Here is a 21,593-nt window from a genome sequence, read left to right as displayed (position 1 = left end):
TGTTCTCGAATTTTAATTTCCGTTTTTATATCGTAGGTGAAATTTTGCATCTATAACTCACTCACTAATTTATACACATCCACTCACATAAGTCGCCAAAACATTGAATAAATTACATAATTCATTATCAAACTAAATGAATACCATTTGAATTATTCCAAATAGCATTATCAGTGTTATTTGTAAAATAATAAATAAATAAAATAAAATGGTCTAAACTTATACTCGTAAAATAATGTTACACTAAAAAAATTGGATAGAAGGAAATAAAAAACATTTAAGTAGAGATTATATCATTTTATCTTTATATTTGGTTTGATGGAAGAGAAAAGAGTAAGGCAATACTTATTCTGTTTGTTAAAAAATAAGAAACCAAAAATTGCTAATCATAATGTCATTACTCATTAGACTAGGAAAATTGAATATTATTGGTTGTTTATCCGTTTAACACCGGCTTATAACCCGTTTGGTAGCTACCAACCCTCACCACTCATACCCTTCTCCGCCATCTGTAATTCGATTATAGGAGATATCGCCGGCTAGTGATCGCTTCGAAAAATGGGGTTGGGCTACGTCGTCGGTGTTCTTGGAGTCTTGGTCCTCTTACACGCGGCCTACTCTACCATCCAGTGTAATCTCTCTTTCAGAAATTAGGGCTTATATGTGGTCTCAATCGATTCTTTTCATTATGATATTTTTTATTGCAGATAGATCCTTGCTCAAGATCACGGAGGAGGAGTTCTCCGGACCAACAATGAATGTAATTTCTCAGTACATACGCGCACATTTTTTTACTAGTATGTATGAATTTTTTAAGTCTATGGGTTTGTGATGTTTATCGATCTAGGGTTTTGGTTGTGCAGGTGGTTCTTGAGTTGACTTCAGGGTTGGTTTTATGCATGTGGGCTGCACTGACCGTGCCTGGCAAATTCCGATCGATACTTCCCGACTCTGATGAGAACAGGTTCAAGTTACTGTTTTGTTGATAGATTTGAAAATTGAATTAATTGTTCTCATGGAGTGTCAAATTTGTGCCTTGATTGCATGGTTGAGTTTCCAAACTACATAGTGCCCCATATCAAACATCATCCTATAGGCTACAGGACACCTTCAACCTTCTCCAACGAGTGCGAAGAACTCATTAAAAATCCTTCCTTACCGACACGTTCTTGGAATGAGAATGGATCTTCCCATTGTAATCAATAGAATTACTATGTAATATGAAACTTCTCATACAAGGACAATAATGACTTGCCCACCTTGGATGAAGTATTCTAATAATTGTTCTAAGTGAATTAACTTTCTTCAAAAGAAACACATGGTATATCACTGGAATTTATAAATTCTGGAAAGGAAGATTAGATTTTGTCAGACTCTCCCCTGTTAGAGGGAAGCTGCCTCATATTAGAGCCAACACCAGGAGGGCTTGGCAACTCCAACTTGTCACTAGTTTTGTTCCATTCCCTTTGAAATGCTATCCTATCAACTTCCAAGAGCACCCATACAATCTATCATCTGTCATTTCAAGCAAACAGGAAATTGGAAACTCATGCTGAGTGCAAACTTGTTGATTATCTTCATCATGCTTTTGATCCTTGTACTCCTTCTGGAAGATGGATGCCTTTCTGTCCCTTGCACCTTTAAGTCGGTAAATATATAAAATTTCAACTTGTTATCTTCTAAATTTTGAATGGGCATACTGCAGTTATAGAGTAGTGTCTAATTAGATGACAGTCTCTAGGTTATTGCACGATAGACAAGTGGAATTTTTCTCTCTCTGGATAAGTAAAATCTAGTTTAGGCATCACAAAAAGGGACAAATTCATGCACACACAAGTTTACAAACTATACTAGATTATTCTTATTTTATTTTTACGTCACCCAAAAACTCAACAAAAGAATCAAATCTATGCAGGCTAAGACCTTAGGATCCATAAAAATATGGTTCTCAATAACTTTGATTCATCATTTGGACTGGGAACTGAGATCCTTTAAAATTTCCTATGACTGTTTTCCCAAATACACCACATAAGATAATGGGGCATCATATCCCACGTCTTCCTAGCCCTCGTACTAAGTTACCTTCCAACTCTTTAACAAATCCACTACCATACCAGGCAATGAGGCAAAACAAAACCCATACCGCCAAAAAAAAATTGAGAAGAGGAGCTCCCACAACACCCTAGAAACACCAACATGAAGAAAGGAGGTGTTTACCGACTCTTCGTCTATTCTGCACATGCAGCACCAGTTAACATTTACTCCCTCTGTCCCAATATAGACGTCCTGCGTGGGGAATCCAACATTTTATGGTAGTGGAGTTTTAATAGTTTTTTATTGTATTGATAAGAGTGAAGTTTCAAATTGCCCTTACTAAAAGACAAAATAGTACTCCGTAATTAGTGCAGTTGTTTAGTTAAAAGGATAGTTTGGAAATGTTATAAAAAATAGTACATTCAATTTTGGAATGGGACATGTCTTTTTGGGACATCCCAAAATAGAAAGATGGACAATTATTTTGGGACGGAGGGAGTATATCTTTTACATTTGAGATTATTGACCTTCAGAATAGCTGATTAAACAAGAAGCCGTTTCTGGAGGGGTAGTCATGCATTAAATCCACCTCGAAGGAAATTCCCGCCAACCAAACCACGTTTGGTAAAGATCTATCTAACACCCAAAGCCCCAACTTTACAAGCCATCCATCTAATGAAGCTCATCCTTCCTTCTTGAGGCCTTGTCCCAGAAGCCTCTTCGACAGTTCCTTTATTAACGCAATTCCTAATCCTGGAAAGCTCTCCTTAAAAGTTGAGGCCGAGACCACTACACCTCATTAGAGAAGGAAGTGAAGCGTTGCCGCTGCATCTAAAACATTTTTTAGGCAAGATATTCTAGTATTTAACATAGCATAGAAATAAATGAGGGCCTCAGACTATTGTTGACAACAATACCACTATTGATTTTCAGTTAGGTTTTGTAATCGTGAGTAATATGGTGAGAATGTGAATACCCCAACCTCCACCCATAAATCTTTCAGGACAAAGGGATCTACAGATTTGTAGGCATTATAACAAATGAGAGGATTTGTCAGTGTACTGCTATAGAAAGTGAAGGGTCCTACTACTTTTGTAGTTATCTTTTTGGGAAAAAGAAAACTTATTAACTTCCAAGTGAACTTCTCTACATATTGTACAAATCCAGCAGTTCCTGCACGTAGAAGTTGCGTACCTTCTAGAAGCGTCGAAGGCACAGCGAAGTAATGAGCTGAGCCCCACACTACTGCCAAAACAGTCAAAATTTTCACTTGCAGCTTCCGCCTCTCCATCAATGAGAAATCAAATGGAGGAGGAGGGCAAAGGGTAGACAGAGATTCAAAAAGTCAAAAGCAGACCAAAAATTGATTCGGTATTGATAGGATTTCACTAAAAACAACCCAACTTGGTCTTTGACCAAAGAGTAGCAATGAACAAGAAGTATGAAGCTGAACATGTTTTCCAGTGCTGCCACTTCATTACCAAGTTGATTGTATCCAGATTACATGGTTACATTTTCTGCAAGGGAAGAGAGCAGTGGTGGAGCCTGGAATTCCCTTCATTGGGGGCAACCTTTGAGGCTTTGACAATAAAAGTAACTTGGTAAAATTGGCGTACTCAATTTGAGAGCCTGACTATCATTATATACAAGAGGAAAATTACAAATATGGAAAAGAGAATAAAATCAAATCAGAATAAAGAAAATCAAATCAAATCAGAATAAAAATAAAATCCCTAAACATTAGCCTATAATGAAGATCCAATAAATCTGTCATAATCATTGAGTCAACTTATAGATATGATTTCCAACACTCCCCCTTAAGCTGAAGCAAATATGTTGACCAAGCCCAGCTTGACTATGGAAGACTAGAGAAGAGAAGGCCCAACAAATTTTGTGAACACATCTGCAGTCTGTTCTGAAGAGGGAACAAAAATAGGATTAATGATACCTGATCGAACCTTCTCTCGAATAAAGTGAATATCTACCTCAATATGTTTCGACCTTTCATGTAAAACAGAATCGGAAGCAAGCATAATGGCTGATTTATTGTCACAAAACAGCCTTGAAGAACCTTTTTCTACAAGACCCAACTCTCCCAAAATTGATTGAAGTCAAAGGAGCTCACAAGTACCTTGAGCCATAGCTCGATATTTAGCTTCAGCAGAGGATTTGGAGACAACAGCTTGCTTCTTACTCTTCCATGATATGAGATGATTACCATAGAAAGTACAGAAGTCAGAGGTAGAACGTCTTTCTGTCTTACATCCAGCATAGTCTGCATCAGTAAAGCATGAGAGTCCAGACTGATTTCCTGAGGCATAGAACAGACCAAGACCAGGGCATGACTTAAGATACTTCAAAATATGGTAGACTGCATCCATATGAGCTGAGCGAAGGGCATGCATGATTTGACTAACCACACTAACAGCAAATGTCAAATCGGGCCTTGTGTTAGTCAAGTAGATAAGACGGCCTACTAAACGTTGATACAAGGATGGATCTGGAAGTAATTCCCCTGACTCAACAAAGAGTTTGAGATTGGAGTCCATGGGAGTGGAAGCGGGTCGACACCTAAGCATGCCAGTATCTTGAAAAAGACCCAAAACATATTTCCTTTGAGATAAAGAAATTCCATGACGGGATCTAGCAATCTCAATTCCAAGAAAATATCGAAGAAGACCTAAGTCCTTCACATCAAAGGACTTTTGAAGATGAAGTTTCGCCTGAGCAATCCCTGGAGCATCATCACCTGTGATAATGATATCATCCACATATACCAATAACATAATGCAGCGACCATCATAGCGACGTCGAATAAAGCAAATATGGTCTGAGTGGCAGCGCATAAAGCCCATGGATAGAACAACATCGCTAAAACGACTAAACCAAGCTCTAGGATATTGCTTTAGACCATAAAGAGACTTCCGCAGTCGACAGACTTTCCCAGCATACTCACCCTCAGCCCGAAATCCAGGGGGTGGATCCATATATATAGTCTCAAGTAAGTCTCCATTAAGAAATGCATTCTTGACATCTAACTAATGCAGAGGCCAAGAATGGGCCGTAGACAAGGAGATTAGCAGTCGCACAGACATCAACTTTGCCACAGGAGCAAAGGTAGCGCCAAAGTCTTTGCCCGGAATCTGAGTAAAGCCTTTTGCCACCAACCGAGCCTTATACCTATCAATAGAACCATTGGTTAAGTACTTCACATTAAAGACCCATTTTGCAGCCAACCGTTTTCTCCCCAGCAGGTAAAGCAACAAGTTCCCATGTATTATTATGTCAGCAGGTAAAGCAACAAGTTCCCATGTATTATTATGTTGTAAACCATTCATTTCTGTTGTCATGGCAGACACCCAATTGGGATCCTGGAGGGCCTCTGACACTGATCGAGGAATAGAAACGATCCCAATCTTGCCCAGGAAGGATTTATATGCACCTGAATGACCATCATAGGAGACATACTGGGAAATAGGGTGGTTAGTGCTACTACAGAAACCATACCAATTAGGAGGCTGACGATCACGGGTAGGATAATGGGAGGTATGCTCAGGAATGGTAGGAGCCATAGGAGAAGGAGAGTTACCTGGACCTGGTTCTGAAGATGATTCTGGCAGGGGGAGGTTGAGTGTGATGGCGACGAGAGTAGACCTGCAAAGGTTGAGGGGAACCCTAACCCTGCATGGATGGAGAAGGAGATTCCGAGACAGTGTGATTTTCAAAGAAAGGAACAGGACGGGCAATAGGAGAAATCTCCTTCTCCAGACCACAAGAGAGAGAATCCTATACCACAGAATTAGTACTATAAAAGGGAACAGTTACATAAAATGTCACATCAAGAGAATGATACATATGTTTGGCCATAGGATCATAACAACGATAACCTTTTGACATAGCAGAATACCCCAAGAAAATACACCTAATTGATTTATCATCAAGTCTACGGTTATGAACAAAACAAGTACAGTCGAAAACATGAGGCAGAAGATGAAACAAAGTATAATCAGGCTGGAGAATCTGAAGTGGGGCCTTACCACCCAAAACTCGACTGGGAGTACAATTAATCAGAAATGCAACTGTAAGAACAATCACGTGTCAATAGAATTTAGGCTACCACTCAAAAGACATCGGACTATAGAAATAAGATGACGGTTTTTGCGTTCAGCCCTGCCATTTTGGTCAGGAGTGTAAGGGCAAGTGAGTTGATGTAAAATCCCCTTTTTATTAAGTTCAGTCCGGAACTCATTTGAAACATATTCATGTCCATTATCAGAACGAATGTGACGGACAACAGTGTTATACTGGGTTTTGATCATTTGAAGAAACTGGGTAAATAAAAGAAACACATCAGATTTCTTTTTCAATAAATAAACCAAGTACAACAAGAATAATCATCCATAAATGTCACATAATATCGATGTTCAGAGAAAGCAGTAACTGGGAAGGGCCATAGACATCAGAATGAATAAGATCAAACATACTAGGATCACGACTCATATGAGAAATATAGCTAGTTCTAGTATGTTTAGAAAGCTCACAAACTTCACATTGAAACTTATGGTCCTTACATGCTTTATTTAACGAAGGAAACAATAGACATAGATACTGAAAGTTTACATGTCCCAAACGTGCATGCCACAGACTAAAAGTGCGAAAAGAAACATCATAAACACTAGAAGTAGGTAGGTGTTACGAGCAGAAGCTTGAAGACTCGTTCCTGGTGGTTCTCCAAAGTAGTAAAGCCCATCACGCTCATAACCCCTGCCAGAAATCCTCTTTGAACAAAGGTCCTGCAACAAACATTGATTTGGTAAGAATATAAGTACACATTGGAGGTTTTTTGCAAGCCGGCTAACAGATAAAAGGTTAAAGGCAAATTTAGGTACATAAAGGACAGATGAAAGAGTAACATCAGGAGACAGACAAACATCACCTTTACTGTGAATGTAAGATGTAGGGCCATCCGCAAGATACACAGATTGGGTAATAGGTATGACATTAGAAGAAAAAACTAATAACTCACCGGATCACGATCATTGGCCCCAGAATCCAGAACCCAAGTGGGCTGTTTGGCCTTAACATGAAATGCAGTAAGAGTACCTGTAGTAATGTGGCAGTGGGACTAGCTGAAGGAACACCAACTCTAAAAGTAAGGGAGCCAAGCTGGTCCTGGATCTGCCCAATTTAAGACTGAAGCTGGCTCAGTCCAGGAAATACAGTAGATCCACCAGTAGTAACAGGAGTCTCTACAACAGCCATAATACGAGAAGAACCAGTTCCAGATAAACGGTTCCTAGAAAATTTCTGTTTCAGTTCAGGATGAAGTTTGCAGCAACGAGCCTTAACATGTCCAACCCCTCCACAGTGGTGACAAATAATCTGACCTCCAGAAGCATGTGATCCAAAGTTGGCTGCAAAAGCCATACTATCCCCAGCAGGCTCAGACACTGGTAGAGGAACAAGTGAAGGCTGAATTAAACGGTGCCTGCGTGCTTCACAATCAACAGTAGCAAAGGCTTCCAACAGGAATGGCATTGGTGATGCATTCAAGATCTGAGACTTTAGTGGTTCAAATTCTGGGTGTAATCCCATTAAAAACTGATAGGTATGCTGACGATCAAGACGTTTGACAAGAAGAGAGGCTGTCTCAGAAGAAAATTCACTGAGAAGCTCATATTGAGCTAGTTCCTCCCAACGAGATCTCAAATACCCAAACTAATCAGCTACAGACAAATTCAGGCCTTCTTGCGATGTCTTAGCAATATCTTGGTATAATTAAAAAATACGAGCATCATTCCTAGAATGAGCATACATTTGATTCAAAGCAGTCCACAAGTCATTAACAGAGTTATAAAATATGAATATATTATAAATGCGTTACTCCATAGAATTAGACATCCATCCTAAAATGGTGCAATTGTCCATATCCCACTGAGCATATTTAGGATCTTTAATATCTGGCATCTTTTCAGTACCCAAAATCCACTATGATTTGCCTTTTCCACCAACAAAGAAGTGGAGGGATCGAGCCCAGGATGCAAAATCACAGCCATTCAACATCCCACTAGTAACTCGTTGAGCCGGTGTGTGTTGTGCCGAAAAGAGAGTTTCTTTATTATTACTTGATTCAACCATAATATTAAATAGAACAATTCAATAGATCACCAATAATTTCAAATAAAGGAGGAATAAACCTGATTTTGATCAAACCAAGAAGCCGGAGACACGGCGGTCTAATCCGAAAATGCTGCCGAATATCCCGGTAGCCCCAAAAAATTACAAACACGTCTTCTGACCCTTGGTGCATGAAAAAGACTAAGGAAATACCCCTACACGGGTCGAATCTAAAGGAGATTGGCTCCCCCTAGGACTATCGCAACAACGGCCTGAAGAAGAGAGAGTGTCTGTGAAGAAAAGGGAAAAAGAAATAGGGAAGGGGCTGTGACGAGATAGAGAGAGAGATCAAAAGAGACGTGAAAGAGAGAGAGGGGGGGGAGGCGTAGGTTTGAGGCTCTGATACCAAAAAATAACTTGGTAAAATTGGTGTACTCAATTTGAGAGCCTGACTATCATTATATACAAGAGAAAAATTACAAATATGGAAAAGAAAATAAAATCAAATCAGAATAAAAATAAAATCCCTAAACATTAGCCTATAATGAAGACCCAATAAATCTGCCATAATCATTGAGTCAACTTATAGATATGATTTCCAACAACAATAATATAATAAAATAATAAATATAAAAGTTAAAATATTGATATCAATATATATTTTTCCATTATGGTTTAAAAATTGAGTTCAATGGATGAATAATGAAATAACATTGTTAACTTAATCCAACATAGCATCAGAATTACATGATAATTCACATATTTCATTCTAAAATAGAAGTAAAATCTGTGTGTGTGTGTGGATGAGAGAGAAGAAGAGTGGAATGGGTAAATGATGTTAATTTTTTTAATAAAAAAATAAAAAATTGTTGGCCAGTATAAGAGAAAATGTACTCTTTTTGAACTTTGAGTTTGGTAAAAGAGATCTTTTAAAAAAAATGTATAGGAATTCAGTGGGGGCATTAATATAATTAACTAAAAATTTATATGCAAAATGAAAATAACAAGAAAGTCAGTGGGGGCAGCTGCCCCCCTGGACCCTATGTGGCTTCGCCACTGGAAGAGAGTATAATATTTTTCAAATATTGGTCATGTTTAGTAGAAAGTAGGCACCTATGGCTTCCAAAGCCAAATAGCCAATAACTTGGTATAATATAGTTAAGTTCATTTTTTAGATTGGTATCCAGTTCTTGGACCATATCTTGGCATCTCCGCATGGATTTGTCATTTATGCTATTTTCCCAACACCACTTCTCGTCTCTAGAGGCACACCCTCCCATTCCTTGTAAACAGAGAGCAGAGTGAAAAGGTCACCCTTGTGTGTCAAAATTGCACCTCAATTACCCAGTTCTTGGACCATATCATGTCATCTCCGCATGGATTTGGCATTTATGCTATTTTCCCAACACCAGTTACTTCTCTTCTCTGGGGGCACACCCTCCAATTCCTTGTAAACAGAGAGCAGAGTGAAAAGGTTACCATTGCGATGTCAGAATTGCACCTTAAGACAATCAGATTTTAGTTTATCTTCTTCATTACCGACTCTGCAAAATATGCTATTAGCTTTTGACATAATAGCGGCAGGGGCAAATCCTAATTTAAGGTAATATAAAATATGAAGACATTATGCAAGCCACTAATGTCACTGTTGCAGTATTTTGTCAACAAGTAGCTCAATTGTGGTTTAAATATTTTTTTTTGATAAGTAAAAATATATTAGAAAAAGGTTCAAAAGGGGAACATGTCCCTAATACACAAAAACAAAAGAGCAAAAGCCAAACCTACGGACCAACAGAGTCCAATAGAACAAAAAAATCATCAATCGAGGAGCAAGCGCTGCCAACATAACAGAAAAGAGAGCGAAGAATAAGAGACTTCAGGTTTGCAAAAGACGATTCCTTCCCTTCAAAGTTTCTGTTATTTCGCTCTCTCCAAATACACCACCAAACACAATGTGGGGCGACCCTCCAAAAATCACGAGCATGACCAGAAACAGGGCAGCTTCTCCAAGCGTTAATTAATTGGAAAGAGTGCTTAGGCATTATCCACTGAACGCCAAAAATACTGAATATGAGGTTCCAACAATCAGATGCAACAGGACAATGCAAAAAAAGATGGTCCACGGACTCACCATCAGCTTTACAGAGACAACACCAGTTAACAATGGTATTACCTCTCTTACGTAGATTATCCAATGTTAGAATTTTTCCCTAGGTAGCAGTCCAAACAAAGAAGGCAACTCTAATAGGAGCTTTAGAGCGCTAAATACACTTCCATGGGAAATTATGTCCAATAAAATTAGACAAACACAAGAATATGGATCGAACTTCGTATCTACCATGAAGAGAGGGGGTCCACAAAAGATCATCACAACCTCTGCCAACATCCTTCTGTCTATACAACATGTCCAAAAAGACACAAACTTCTACTATCTCCCAATCCTGAAAAGAACGCTTAAAACGCACATCCCACGTAACTCCACTGTTATCAAGATGATAACAATCAATTACATAAGCATGCTTATTCTCGGCAATGCTAAAGAGACGAGGAAAGGAAAGAGACAACAACTGATCACCACACCATAAGTCTTCCCAAAATCTTACGTTCATACCATTACGAACCTTGAACCGAATATGGGTGGAAAACACATCCCAACCTTTCCGAATGAACTTCCAAACGCCAAGTAATAGAAACAGGACGAGAGGACCAACCTCCCCTCTCAATTGTGGTTTAAATATAAATATCATTATGGTGGGAGATAACTTTATGACCACACTAATATCAAGATATTGAAATGTTTTTGTGGTAATGATGTATTTTACAACTTTTAAAGTGTGATCTAGTTCAAAAAGTTACTGGTTTGGCCCAGATACAGGCATTTATCCATTTGAATGAATCGGGGTCCAGAAAATTTGAACAAATTTTAGAACGTCCAGTTTATTCGACTGGTCAAACTGAATTAAGTGCCAGAAGTAATATGAGAAACTACAAATTTTGGAAATTTATAGCGTCTATCTGATTACTTGGGAAAACCCATACCTGACCATGGGTTAGCCCCGTTGAGGTGGATCTAGTCCTCGTTTTTATTGTTCTGTGCCATTGATTAAAAAGCAATTGGTAACAATTGATGATTTCTTTATCATAGATGGTATTGCTTGCACTTTTTGAGTACTGCTGCTTCATGTGTCATTTACTTTTGCGCTCCACATCTGCTGGGAGATATTTCTACCTTGTAACTATTTCATTTTTTTTTAACCTGGCAATGGTTAGATAGTTAGGAGTTAGTGGGGGTTAGGGGGAAGGGGATTCAAACCTAGGAGCATAGGGTGGGGGGCACTTAAGGCCTGGCCCCCTCTACCTTGTAACTATGCATGGTCCCAGCCTATTATGACTTTAGGCTATGTTTGGGTACTAATTACCATATTCATTTGGTTGCAGCGAAAGTCACTTCTATATATAAGCATAAATTGGGAGCACATATTTATATATACACTTGCACAAAATTGGGCACATTTATAAACAAATATGTAAAATTGGGGGTTAGAGTTTTCATTTAAATGCTAGAGAGGGAGGGAGCGGGGCGGAGATGAATGACCGCAACCTGATTAGACAAAGGGAGGATTTTTTGGTTTGGGTTGGGACTGTGTATCTCATGGTGGCAGTATTGGCCATTCTTTTGGGGATGCCCATTCCAGTCCAACTGCCCAACTGAATGTGGGATGGGAGTAGATTGTGGAATGACCTTTCCATTCCCTTGTTCATTCCAGCCGAGCCTTGACATTTGATACATGTGGTAGAATTCAGTCTATTTCGTTTTATGCTAAATTTACTGTAATAGTTTTATGGCGGGCCAGGACATTGAATCCTCTCCAAGTTTTATTTGCCAACCACAGTTTTATTTGGATGGCTGAGTCGATCATGATTTGATTTTCCTGTCCTATTCATGGAATTGAAGATTGAAACTCTGGCGTTTGGCGTATCATGGAGTTACATATCTGTGTGTGTGTGTGTGTGTGTGTATATTTTTCATCTTGTGGATTAATCAAACAAGACCTAGTTATGCAAGTTGTAACTCTTGTTTTAATCAATCTCTGGTTTATTATGGAACTGTAAATATGATGCTATTTTCTCATGTATAGAGAGCTTATTTGACAGTTAATTGGCCATGAGGGTTGAATATCTAAACTATTTCCGGTAGGAGTTATGCCAGTAACCACGTCATATCATTTGTCATACTGTATGAATTTTTGAGCATAGACTACAGGCCTTGTGATACTATATTGATCAAACAGACAGTTAAACCTAAGCCTTTTGGAGTATCCAGTTCATAAAGGTACTTAATGCACCTGAAAACAGTAACTGCCAAAACCGGGAGCTTGCCTTCAAATCTAAATACAATGTAACAAGAAGTGTAAGGACCCTGAATGGACCCAAAATGGGCAGCTGCTCTCTCTCTCTCTCTCTCTCTCTCTGAGAGTTTATTTTACTAATACTATTCACTTTGATGAGTGGCATCTGTACAAAATTTTAGTGTCTGCCGCAGCTATCATCCTTAGGATCATAACCTTTATATGCATGCATTGCCTCTTTGTTTTATGATGCATCATATATAAATTGTAGCATTGAAATGACTGTTTTTTGCTTTGCTTTTTGTTTGGAAACATTTCAGTGATTGATATCAAGATTCTTTTGTTTAACATTTTTTTTTTCCCTCTTGAATGCAGGATGGTATCTTTACCTGCCAATTTGGAATTCATGATCTTCAACCACCGTGGAAAAGCATTTTCTTCAGAAATTGATATGAAGTTGAAGTGAGACCAGACTTGTCTTGTATTGTTGAACTTAAAAGTTTTTTTTTTTTTTAGAGATAATCAGAGTAGTTTTGTTATTGTAGTGGTTGCATAATTCACAGGAGGATGGGTACTATGCTTGTTGAATTTTTATGGACAGTAGATGCAAAGCCCTTACGTGGCTGTCTTTTTGGTCTATATATTAGATCTTTATGACATTATTTTCCGTTTTGTTCGTCTACATTGAAAGCGAAAAAATGGAACAACTTGCTTTCTGGAAATTTTCAGTAAGAAAAATCAACATTTGGCCTTCTGGAGAGTAGACATTCTCATTTTTATTTTTCCAAAGACTTGCAGATCCTAGACCTGGTAGGCTGATACCCCCGTGGTTCTGGAAGAACTGGAAGAGCAAGGTGGGATAAAAATCCAAGCTGCCTCTTTGCAATGTTCGTAAACATTTAGGTCTATTACTGACTTTAATATGATCTGGATATAGCGATTTCTATACACAAGTAACTATGGATATCAACTGTTATAATTGTTAAACAAAGAACACCATGTAAAAGAGTAGCCAAATGGCTTTTAAAATAGCTGGTCACTGCTAGCAATATCGTCGTTCAAAGACAAATTGAACGCAGCTTGATTTTTCAAGGTACTTCACTTGGTGCACATAAAAAAATAGAAATAAAAAAAAAGAAGTGCTTCACTGGTTCTTCTAAATATTTGGAAGATGGGAAAAACTTATTGGAGAAACCGTTGATTGAAAGTGGGACAAGTCCAAACTTGTTTCACAGGTATTGTATGTGTGTTGTAAGCGTAATGGTAAAAACCTTCAAAAAGACGATCAGAGTCTTGCTATTAATGACTTTTATGCTGTGTGGTGAAAACAAATTCAACCAGGGAAACATTTCTATAAAAGACAGTAATCAGAGAAAGATCAGGTAACCCCGAATGAGAATTTTTTGGCAGGAAATGAATTCATTCCGAATGACAACATCCATTTAGATGCAATGTAGCGGAACCCAAATGTGTCCAAGGCTCACTGAATTTGGCGAGCCTATCACTGCTTTTTTGGGCTGGAGTGTTTCTCCATCTACGTTAAGATTTATGCAACTTTGCATGGAACAATGCCTTTTTCAAAATGAATGCACCATCACTTCCAACCTCCCATCACTCTAGGCTTCTTGTCATCCAACATCTCTATAGGCTTCTCCAGGCTATCATTCTTCATGAACAGTATCAGACAACCTTCCTTTTCCCTAAAAAAATTGGATGGAGTACAATCAAAACTGCAACTGGAAAAGAAAAAGCCTCATTGACTAGTGTCAGACTCTCCACAATGGTAAGGAGCTTTGGTTTGATGGGATCACTTCACTGCAACTGCCTCCAATTTCTTACCAAGCTCCGTGCTGGGTTCCTTAGAGCGCAACCATTGCGTGACTTTAAGAGAGCTCCCAAAAGGAGTTTTCCACCCGAGTCCTGGTCAGTATAGGTGGATGTCAAGAGGTAACCATAATCTCTGACGATTTCTCTCGTGGATTCATTCGATCAAGTGATGATATCTATGACAACAATAAAAAGGATCAGTAATCAGTTCAGTGCCAAAATATTTGAAAGAACTCAGCAAACAATTTAAAAGATACTTTAATATGCACTGTAGACACTAAAATTTTATGAACTTTTGTTTTGACTAATTGGCCCATCAAATATGGGTCTCATGTTTAATTAAATTATTTAATTGGTTCAAACTTAATCCACTTAAATTATTTAATTAGCCAAGCCCAGATGATTAAATAAAAAGATAATTATTCCTAATAAAATATATTTGGAATAATTATTTTATTGATAATCATCATAATATAGTCGGTCCGGTTATGATTAAATAAAAAGATAATTATTTCTAATAAAATATATTTGAAATAATTATTTTATAGATAATCATCATAATATAGCCGGCCCGGCCCAGTTATGATTTTATGGAGAGAACACATGTTATCATCCTATTAATCCAAGAAGCCTATAAATAGAGATATGAAGGAAGGAGGAAGGGGTCCAGAAATTGAAAGACTCAGACATCCAAAGGGCCAGAAATCCAGAAGGAGATAAATTGAGAATTCTAGAAATCTAGAATTTCATAGAGAAATACCGATATTCATCCCTAACACACAAACCTGAAGACGAAAAGCAACAAGCCCATCAAATCATGCCGTTCTTCATCAAAATTCCACGGTGATCAACAAAAAACACAACCAAAGCCGTACATCCAAAGCCGTGTCGTTCTTCCTCAAATTCAACAAAGAACAACAAGCACATCAAAATCGTGTCGTTCTTTCTCCGTGATTCAACAAGTTTGACGAATCACCATACAACACTGTTCGAGATCAAGCTTCGTCCCCTCGATCAGAAATCGTCGGCGATCTTCTTCAACTACAAATACTTGAAGAAGATTGTCAACAACCCAATTCAAGATCAAGCTCCAAAAGCCCTTGAATCCAACCAACAAAGGAGATCGAATCAGAGGATATTTTAGAATATCTCACTCAAATTTCGCACTCAAATTTTTATAAATTAATAAAATTCTATTTGCTCCCTATTTCGTTCTTTATTTGTAGACTACGAAATTTGTGTGTACATGCACATATTTGCTTGACCAGTACAACCATGAAATTTGCATGCATTCACTTATGTCTCTGTAGTTCTTATTTTAGATACTAGACCAGAAATCGATGAAATATGCAAAATCATGAAATTTAAAACTTTCTTATGTGAAATTCACATCCATATACATTTTTTTTTCATCAGCAAGAAACACACTCACACACCCACTTTTTGCTTCTATTGGGACTTGAACTCTCGACCTTCTACTTTGGAAGGTGAGGAAGTACCACTAGCTATAAGGCCCTTGGTCACATCTATATATATTCGCAACTTATTTTTCACTCTTTTTTGGTTTGCTTGTGCCGAGTAAGCACAAAACCCAGATGGTGCCATCACAAAGTCCAGTTTTCCCCGGAACAATTCTTGATATTCCTTTGTTCTTTCAAATAAATTAACCTGTTCTTTGATCTTCAACATATTTGAAGCAAGAGCTTCAACAATTTAGCAGTCTATCCAATAGTATTCATCTGAAATGTACCTAGTAGCTTCTTCTAAATTCGAGAGACTGGATTTTTAACAATAATACATATAGACTAATAAAGGTCAAAAAAAAACAAGGTGATGCAAATAAAAATGATGATGAATAAGGAAAAAAATAAAAAATAAAAAAAATAAAAAGGTGATTCTCCATCCATAGGCATGTTCAAGGTTTTCAAAAGGTGATGGGCAAATTAGAATTAATCGTGGAACAGCTGAAATTGGTCATCAGGTTATGATAGACTATTGCTAAACAAAAAGCAATAGTGACGGAGAAAATTGTCGAGTGAAATAATTGCCTAGTCATCAAATGTTGCATGGCATTGCGTCAAATGATAACCATCAAAAAAATAAAAATTCTAAACAAGTAATCATATAGTAGGGATAAGAGAAAAGATAGGAGGAGAGGGGCTTCTAAACAAGTAAAAAATTTAAAGAACCACTCTAGAACAAAAACACCTTTTTAGCTGAAAATTGGTTCCAGGTCCTCAACAACCTAGAGCTCCGATCAAAATGGAAGATACAATTAGAGCAAAAACAGATATAAACCTATTCATAGACCATCAATCACATTGGCACAATCATCTCCCAGAATGATGTGGAAAGTCTCAATGTTTTGAACTGGCTCTGAGTAGAGCCCCCCAAACCGATCAGTCTCCGGAAAACAAAATAGCATGCCCATACCACAAATGTCCATTTGACGTAGATTGCACATAAATTAGCTAAAACTTCAAAGATGAGGCTTTATTTAAGAAGTACACGGAGGATAATTCAACTGTGAAGAGGTTGCTATTTCCAACCTCGAGTATACTATGGCCGCCGCAGTTAACTCTTAACTGACAATTAATTCCCCGAGGACGCTGTCCTAAGTTTTAGAAAAAGTATTAAAGTACTGCACATTTCAACAACCCAATCATGGTTCCATCCCAAATAAGACACATGACCAAAAAGGCAAATATTAAAAAATATAGATGCCATGTAGATCTATGCATAGAAAGGAATGTCAAAATATATGCTATCCATCTCATAGACAGCTATTCCAGGTACCCATCCGCTTGGAGAGTTTATAAATCAATACAGATCTTTGGTATCATCCACGATACTACGATATCCCATAAGAGCAATAAAAGGAATCAATGTGTAGATTCCAGTCCTTTTTCTTTTTTCATATCGGGTTCTTTCCAACTTCTCCCGAAAGGACTTCTTTTCTTCTATATTTTTTATAAAGACGAGTTTTTTTTGTTAGAATTCTCAATTCTCTATAACGTCTAGATGATAAAATATTTTCAGGAACAAGCAAATCATAATGATTTTTGTCTCTATTTCCAGTTATCTTTTGATGTTTTGGAATGGATTTATCAAGGAGCCAACTTCTTACCAAAAAAGCCATTCAACAGTCAAGAACGATAAAATTAAATAAATCCAAGAAAAAGGCTTATATGAGATCATAATCCATGTAAACTAGACTTATGGGGAAGTTTGAAAAAGCTGATAAGAATCATAAGATTACAAAAAAACTGGAAAGAAGGAGCAGTTACAGAAATAAATGAGGGCAATCAAGCTCAAACACCAAGAACTAGTCATCCCCTTTAAAGAAGAGGTGAAAAGACAAACATTATTACTTACTGCTAGAGTTTGAAAAAACTGTTAAGAAAAAATAAAATTATAAGAAAACAAGAAAGAAGGAACAGTTCTACAAATAAACAAGGGCAATCAAGGTGCAAGAAAATCAACCACCAAGAAACAGACAAACTCTTACAAAAACGTGGCGAAAAGACAAAAATCACTAATTACTGCTATAGATAAACATCACTACAATTGTGAATTTAACTAAATTGACAATACCGAAAAACAAATGTATAAAGATGATTGAAACATGAGTTCCGGAGAAAACAAATGGAGGTCAACAAGCATACAATAAAGATGAAATAACTTATGAAACAAAACTTACTGGGCAAAACCACGATCAAAAGGACTAGCAAAAACTAGACAATAACGAAAAAGCAAATAAGAAAGACACATAACTGAATGATGCGAAAGATAGTGTGCACCTTTTAGCTGGATGGGACTATTGTAAACACCCCTTTTAACTGGGTGGAGATTCCTTCAATTTAGGAGCTTCCCAAATTTACCTAGAAAAGTACGTGTAAAAAAAGGTGTTAAACTCTTTGAGGGGATCACCATAACCATTTTGCAATAAAAGAACTGTTCTCTTTAACGACTCTGACGATACCTACTAGTGAAACCTTCATTGAGAGACATCCAACTTAACTAGTCTGACAATTTAACTTTTAAATACATGTTATATTGACATTTACTCCAACGTGCGCGCCTAGGCTGTGTAAGAATGGCACTTATCATTACTAGCCAATTGCTACATCAGTGTTTCTAATGTATGCCTAGCTAGTTAATCCCCCTCATTGTCCCGTGTATGTCAAATAATTAAAATTACAACAGCATATAACAAACTTTTGATACTTATTGAACCAATAACTTAATAATGGAATGAAAAAGGGAAGGTACATAAAAGAATTGATTTAGGTTTTCAGACCGAGCCTTAACTCAAAATTACATTCATTAGTCTATGGTGAATGTTTGATCATTCCTTGCTAATAGTGTCCTTGACATATAATTATTTATCAAGGTCAACTGAAATGACTTTAGCGTTTGCATAGTAAACTGGATTTTGTGGTCATTCCTTAGTCCAGTAGCTTATATGCAGATTAATCACTATCAATTGGAATTTGTTTCAGGAATTGCACAGACAACCACTTCAATTAACCAACTCTCTTGCCAGATCAGCAATGGTCCATGCATAAAATTAATTTAGAAATTAGCGTTCTTGCCGGTTTGTTCATACTTGCATAGTCATTTTTTTTCTAATGAGTAGTTTTTCTCATAATTTATGATATTTAATCATTTGATTTGGAAAGAATGAGCAATTGTCCATAATACAAACTAATGGTACTTAGTCAGACTACTAATTCAACAGCAATTGCGCAGTATCATGCATTGATCCAATTTTATTGCATTTTGAAATGAGAAAAAAGTTCATGACCGCCAAAAGCAGAGAATTAATTGTGTTAAGGGCTGAACTTTATTTGTGAAAAATATCTGCATAATAGAGCCAAGCGAGTTTCAACAAGCTATTACCATACCTTTGAAAATTGTTTAAGTTGGGGTTATGATGACTCACAGCTGGATTCCCGTGACAAAATTGCACAAGAACAGTATGCCATTGACTTTTGATTGACCATAATCAGCCGCTAATTTACTGAATAATGTACCATTCCTGTCATTTAGAAATCCATTAAATTAAATAATTTACAACTGAGTGAGCTCCTGCGGGTTTTCCATGGATTGTCTAAGAATAAACTCAGCTCGCCTTTTCTTGTCATCCCTTTCATCATCACGACCAATCCAACATGCTGTTCTGCCAGAACCCTTGTACTGAAGGCTCAAATCCAGGGATGCACCAATAATTTTCTTGCCAGTTTTGAACTTCAAATGAACAGAGGGTATCTTGTCTGGTAGAACCCTTTTATCACTGTCTCCAGCATCATGAAATCCCTTCACTGCTTCAATAGCAGGAGCAAATGCCTCTACTACAGAAAAATGGTTTTCCGTAAGAAATGGGATTTTAGTTTCAGCAACTTGTAATGCCTTTCCATCATTTCCCACATCGGCTAGAGTGGAAGGTACTGCCAAACCATTCCAAACCAACCGCTGCTGCAAACTCAGCAAAGACCTCTCTGCCTTCCTTTGCTGCCTTGCTAACTCAACTTTATCTGCACGAGGATCCGTCATCCTCTCATTCCACATGGGTGTATGTACATAGGCGTGGGGATCAGGAAATGCTGGTAACCAAGCTGGTATATGCTTGAACGCCGGCATTTCACCCATCTGCATAAAACTTGGTGTCATCCTCCGATCTCTAATCACTGGAAAATGGGGCACGGGCTGAGCTATTGGAATCTCCTCAGCTGACTCCATATACTCAACAATCTCCCTCACTGTGCCAGAACCAGCGAGACAATGACTAGCCTCTGACGCAACCAAGGATGGCTTCAATGAATTTATATCCTCCAACCCTTGTAAAACATCAAACACACTACAGTCAGTCCTACCAGCTAAATTAGCGTAAAAATTTGCTGTCTTTCCCAAGTCACGAAGGTATTGGAGGGCAATGTCTGAGAGAGCTTCAAGAGCTGACTCATGGAAGCTCTCGAACCCGACGCTCTCGCATATCTGTGCCACCGCAATCTTTGCTACTGCTCGGCCAAACTGGACAGCAGTGGCTCGCTCAGATGCGCCAATTCCATTCTCGTTCTCTCTCTTACTCCCCACTTTACATCCATCGCTCATATTCAAACCCCCGAATCATTTAGGGTTTTCTGAAAAAAAAAAAAAAAAAAAAAAAAAAAAAAAACTTTACTACACAACTCATTACTCTTCGTACTCAAAACAATAATACAGAAAGCTTATTCGATGCTAAGAACTTGAAACGCATTGTATTGTTCATAAAAACCCTAGAACGGTATCACCCAACAGTTATTATGTATAAAATATTGAACACTTACAGGTAATTTGGAGGGCTTTGGCGTGAATCTCGAAGCCGTTGATTGAATAGAAAACAATGGATGGTGAAAACGGGGCTTAAAAGATCTAGAAAGAGAGAGAGAGAGAGTGATTTTCTCGTTTTCAGGAGTTGTAGAGTTCGTGACAGTAATTAGTTCAGGTCAACTAATCAGGGTTTAATTCACCGGGAAAAAAATAATAAGGCTTTATGAAAATTGGATAAACCCTAATAATAAGAACACAAAGAAAGATCGAAATGAGCAGTGAAGGTATGTACCAATGTGTGTGATATATAGAGAAAGAAAGAGATGGAGAGACGTTGATGAAGTGAAGGGTTTATTTATAGACTTCAAAAGTCGGAGAAAATATTACTACTCGTGTAAAATACTAACTACCCGTACCCAAAAAAATATTAAATAAATAAATAAATCATTAAAATTTGATTTGTATATTATTAAGAGGAATGGTTTCATACTTTCATAAGTCTGTCTGAACCCCGTCACTTGATTCGACTAAAACCCTGTCACTTGATTTGAGAAACCCTTTTTTGCAATAATAATAACACTGTAATAAATAAAATAAAATAATAATAAAAATCAACTGCAATGTAAGCTATTAGTTGAGGTTTACAAATAACTTTTTTTTTATGGTAGTTGTTAAAAAGGGAGGACAAAAACATTGAGAAATCAAAAGGTAAAAAGGGAGGACAAAATAATCATGTGAAGGAAGATAAATAAATAAATAGATAGAGGTTACACTTTAATCAATTATTATTACATGAATTTATTAAAATATATATATATATACTTGTAGTACTAGTAAGTGATTCAAAGGGCAATTATTTCATTTGATTACATGCATTGATGAATTATGGGAATTTTTATTGGATAAGAAATGCGTTTTCAAATTTTATTTATTTATTTTTTAATTAACAATTTC

At 37.3% G+C, this 21,593-nt stretch overlaps 2 protein-coding genes across 6 annotated transcripts; one reads left to right on the top strand and one right to left on the bottom strand.

Annotated features, from left to right (window-relative positions):
• Positions 1-448: 448 nt before the first annotated feature.
• Positions 449-13,139, top strand: LOC132293402 (membrane magnesium transporter). Its single transcript, XM_059790867.1, has 4 exons — positions 449-631; positions 708-760; positions 864-964; positions 12,876-13,139. Exons 1-4 carry the CDS (start codon positions 559-561, stop codon positions 12,964-12,966), a joined length of 318 nt encoding a protein of 105 aa, XP_059646850.1. The 5' UTR covers positions 449-558; the 3' UTR covers positions 12,967-13,139.
• A 533-nt stretch (positions 13,140-13,672) lies between these two features.
• LOC132293401 (transcription initiation factor TFIID subunit 8-like) lies at positions 13,673-20,984 on the bottom strand. 5 transcript variants are annotated; one of them, XM_059790864.1, is made up of 5 exons: positions 20,657-20,984; positions 19,273-20,470; positions 18,128-18,208; positions 15,113-15,426; positions 13,673-14,503 (listed from the first exon to the last, which is right to left on the bottom strand). In XM_059790864.1, exon 2 carries the CDS (start codon positions 20,439-20,441, stop codon positions 19,401-19,403), a length of 1,041 nt encoding a protein of 346 aa, XP_059646847.1. In that variant the 5' UTR covers positions 20,442-20,470; positions 20,657-20,984; the 3' UTR covers positions 13,673-14,503; positions 15,113-15,426; positions 18,128-18,208; positions 19,273-19,400. The 5 variants fall into 5 exon arrangements, with proteins under 5 accessions (XP_059646847.1, XP_059646844.1, XP_059646845.1 ...); XM_059790861.1 differs by having other exon boundaries at positions 19,235-20,470; positions 20,657-20,983; XM_059790862.1 differs by having other exon boundaries at positions 15,113-15,368; positions 19,235-20,470; positions 20,657-20,983.
• Between the last annotated feature and the right edge of the window lie 609 nt (positions 20,985-21,593).

This window comes from Cornus florida, unplaced genomic scaffold (assembly GCF_030987335.1).
Source record: "Cornus florida cultivar Cherokee Brave unplaced genomic scaffold, ASM3098733v1 CherokeeBrave_3.0.0_Hap2_Chr02, whole genome shotgun sequence".
Classification (NCBI taxonomy): domain Eukaryota; kingdom Viridiplantae; phylum Streptophyta; class Magnoliopsida; order Cornales; family Cornaceae; genus Cornus; species Cornus florida.
The sequence above is the reverse complement of the archived record's forward strand: the minus strand, read 5'-3'. Positions and strand labels throughout refer to the sequence as shown.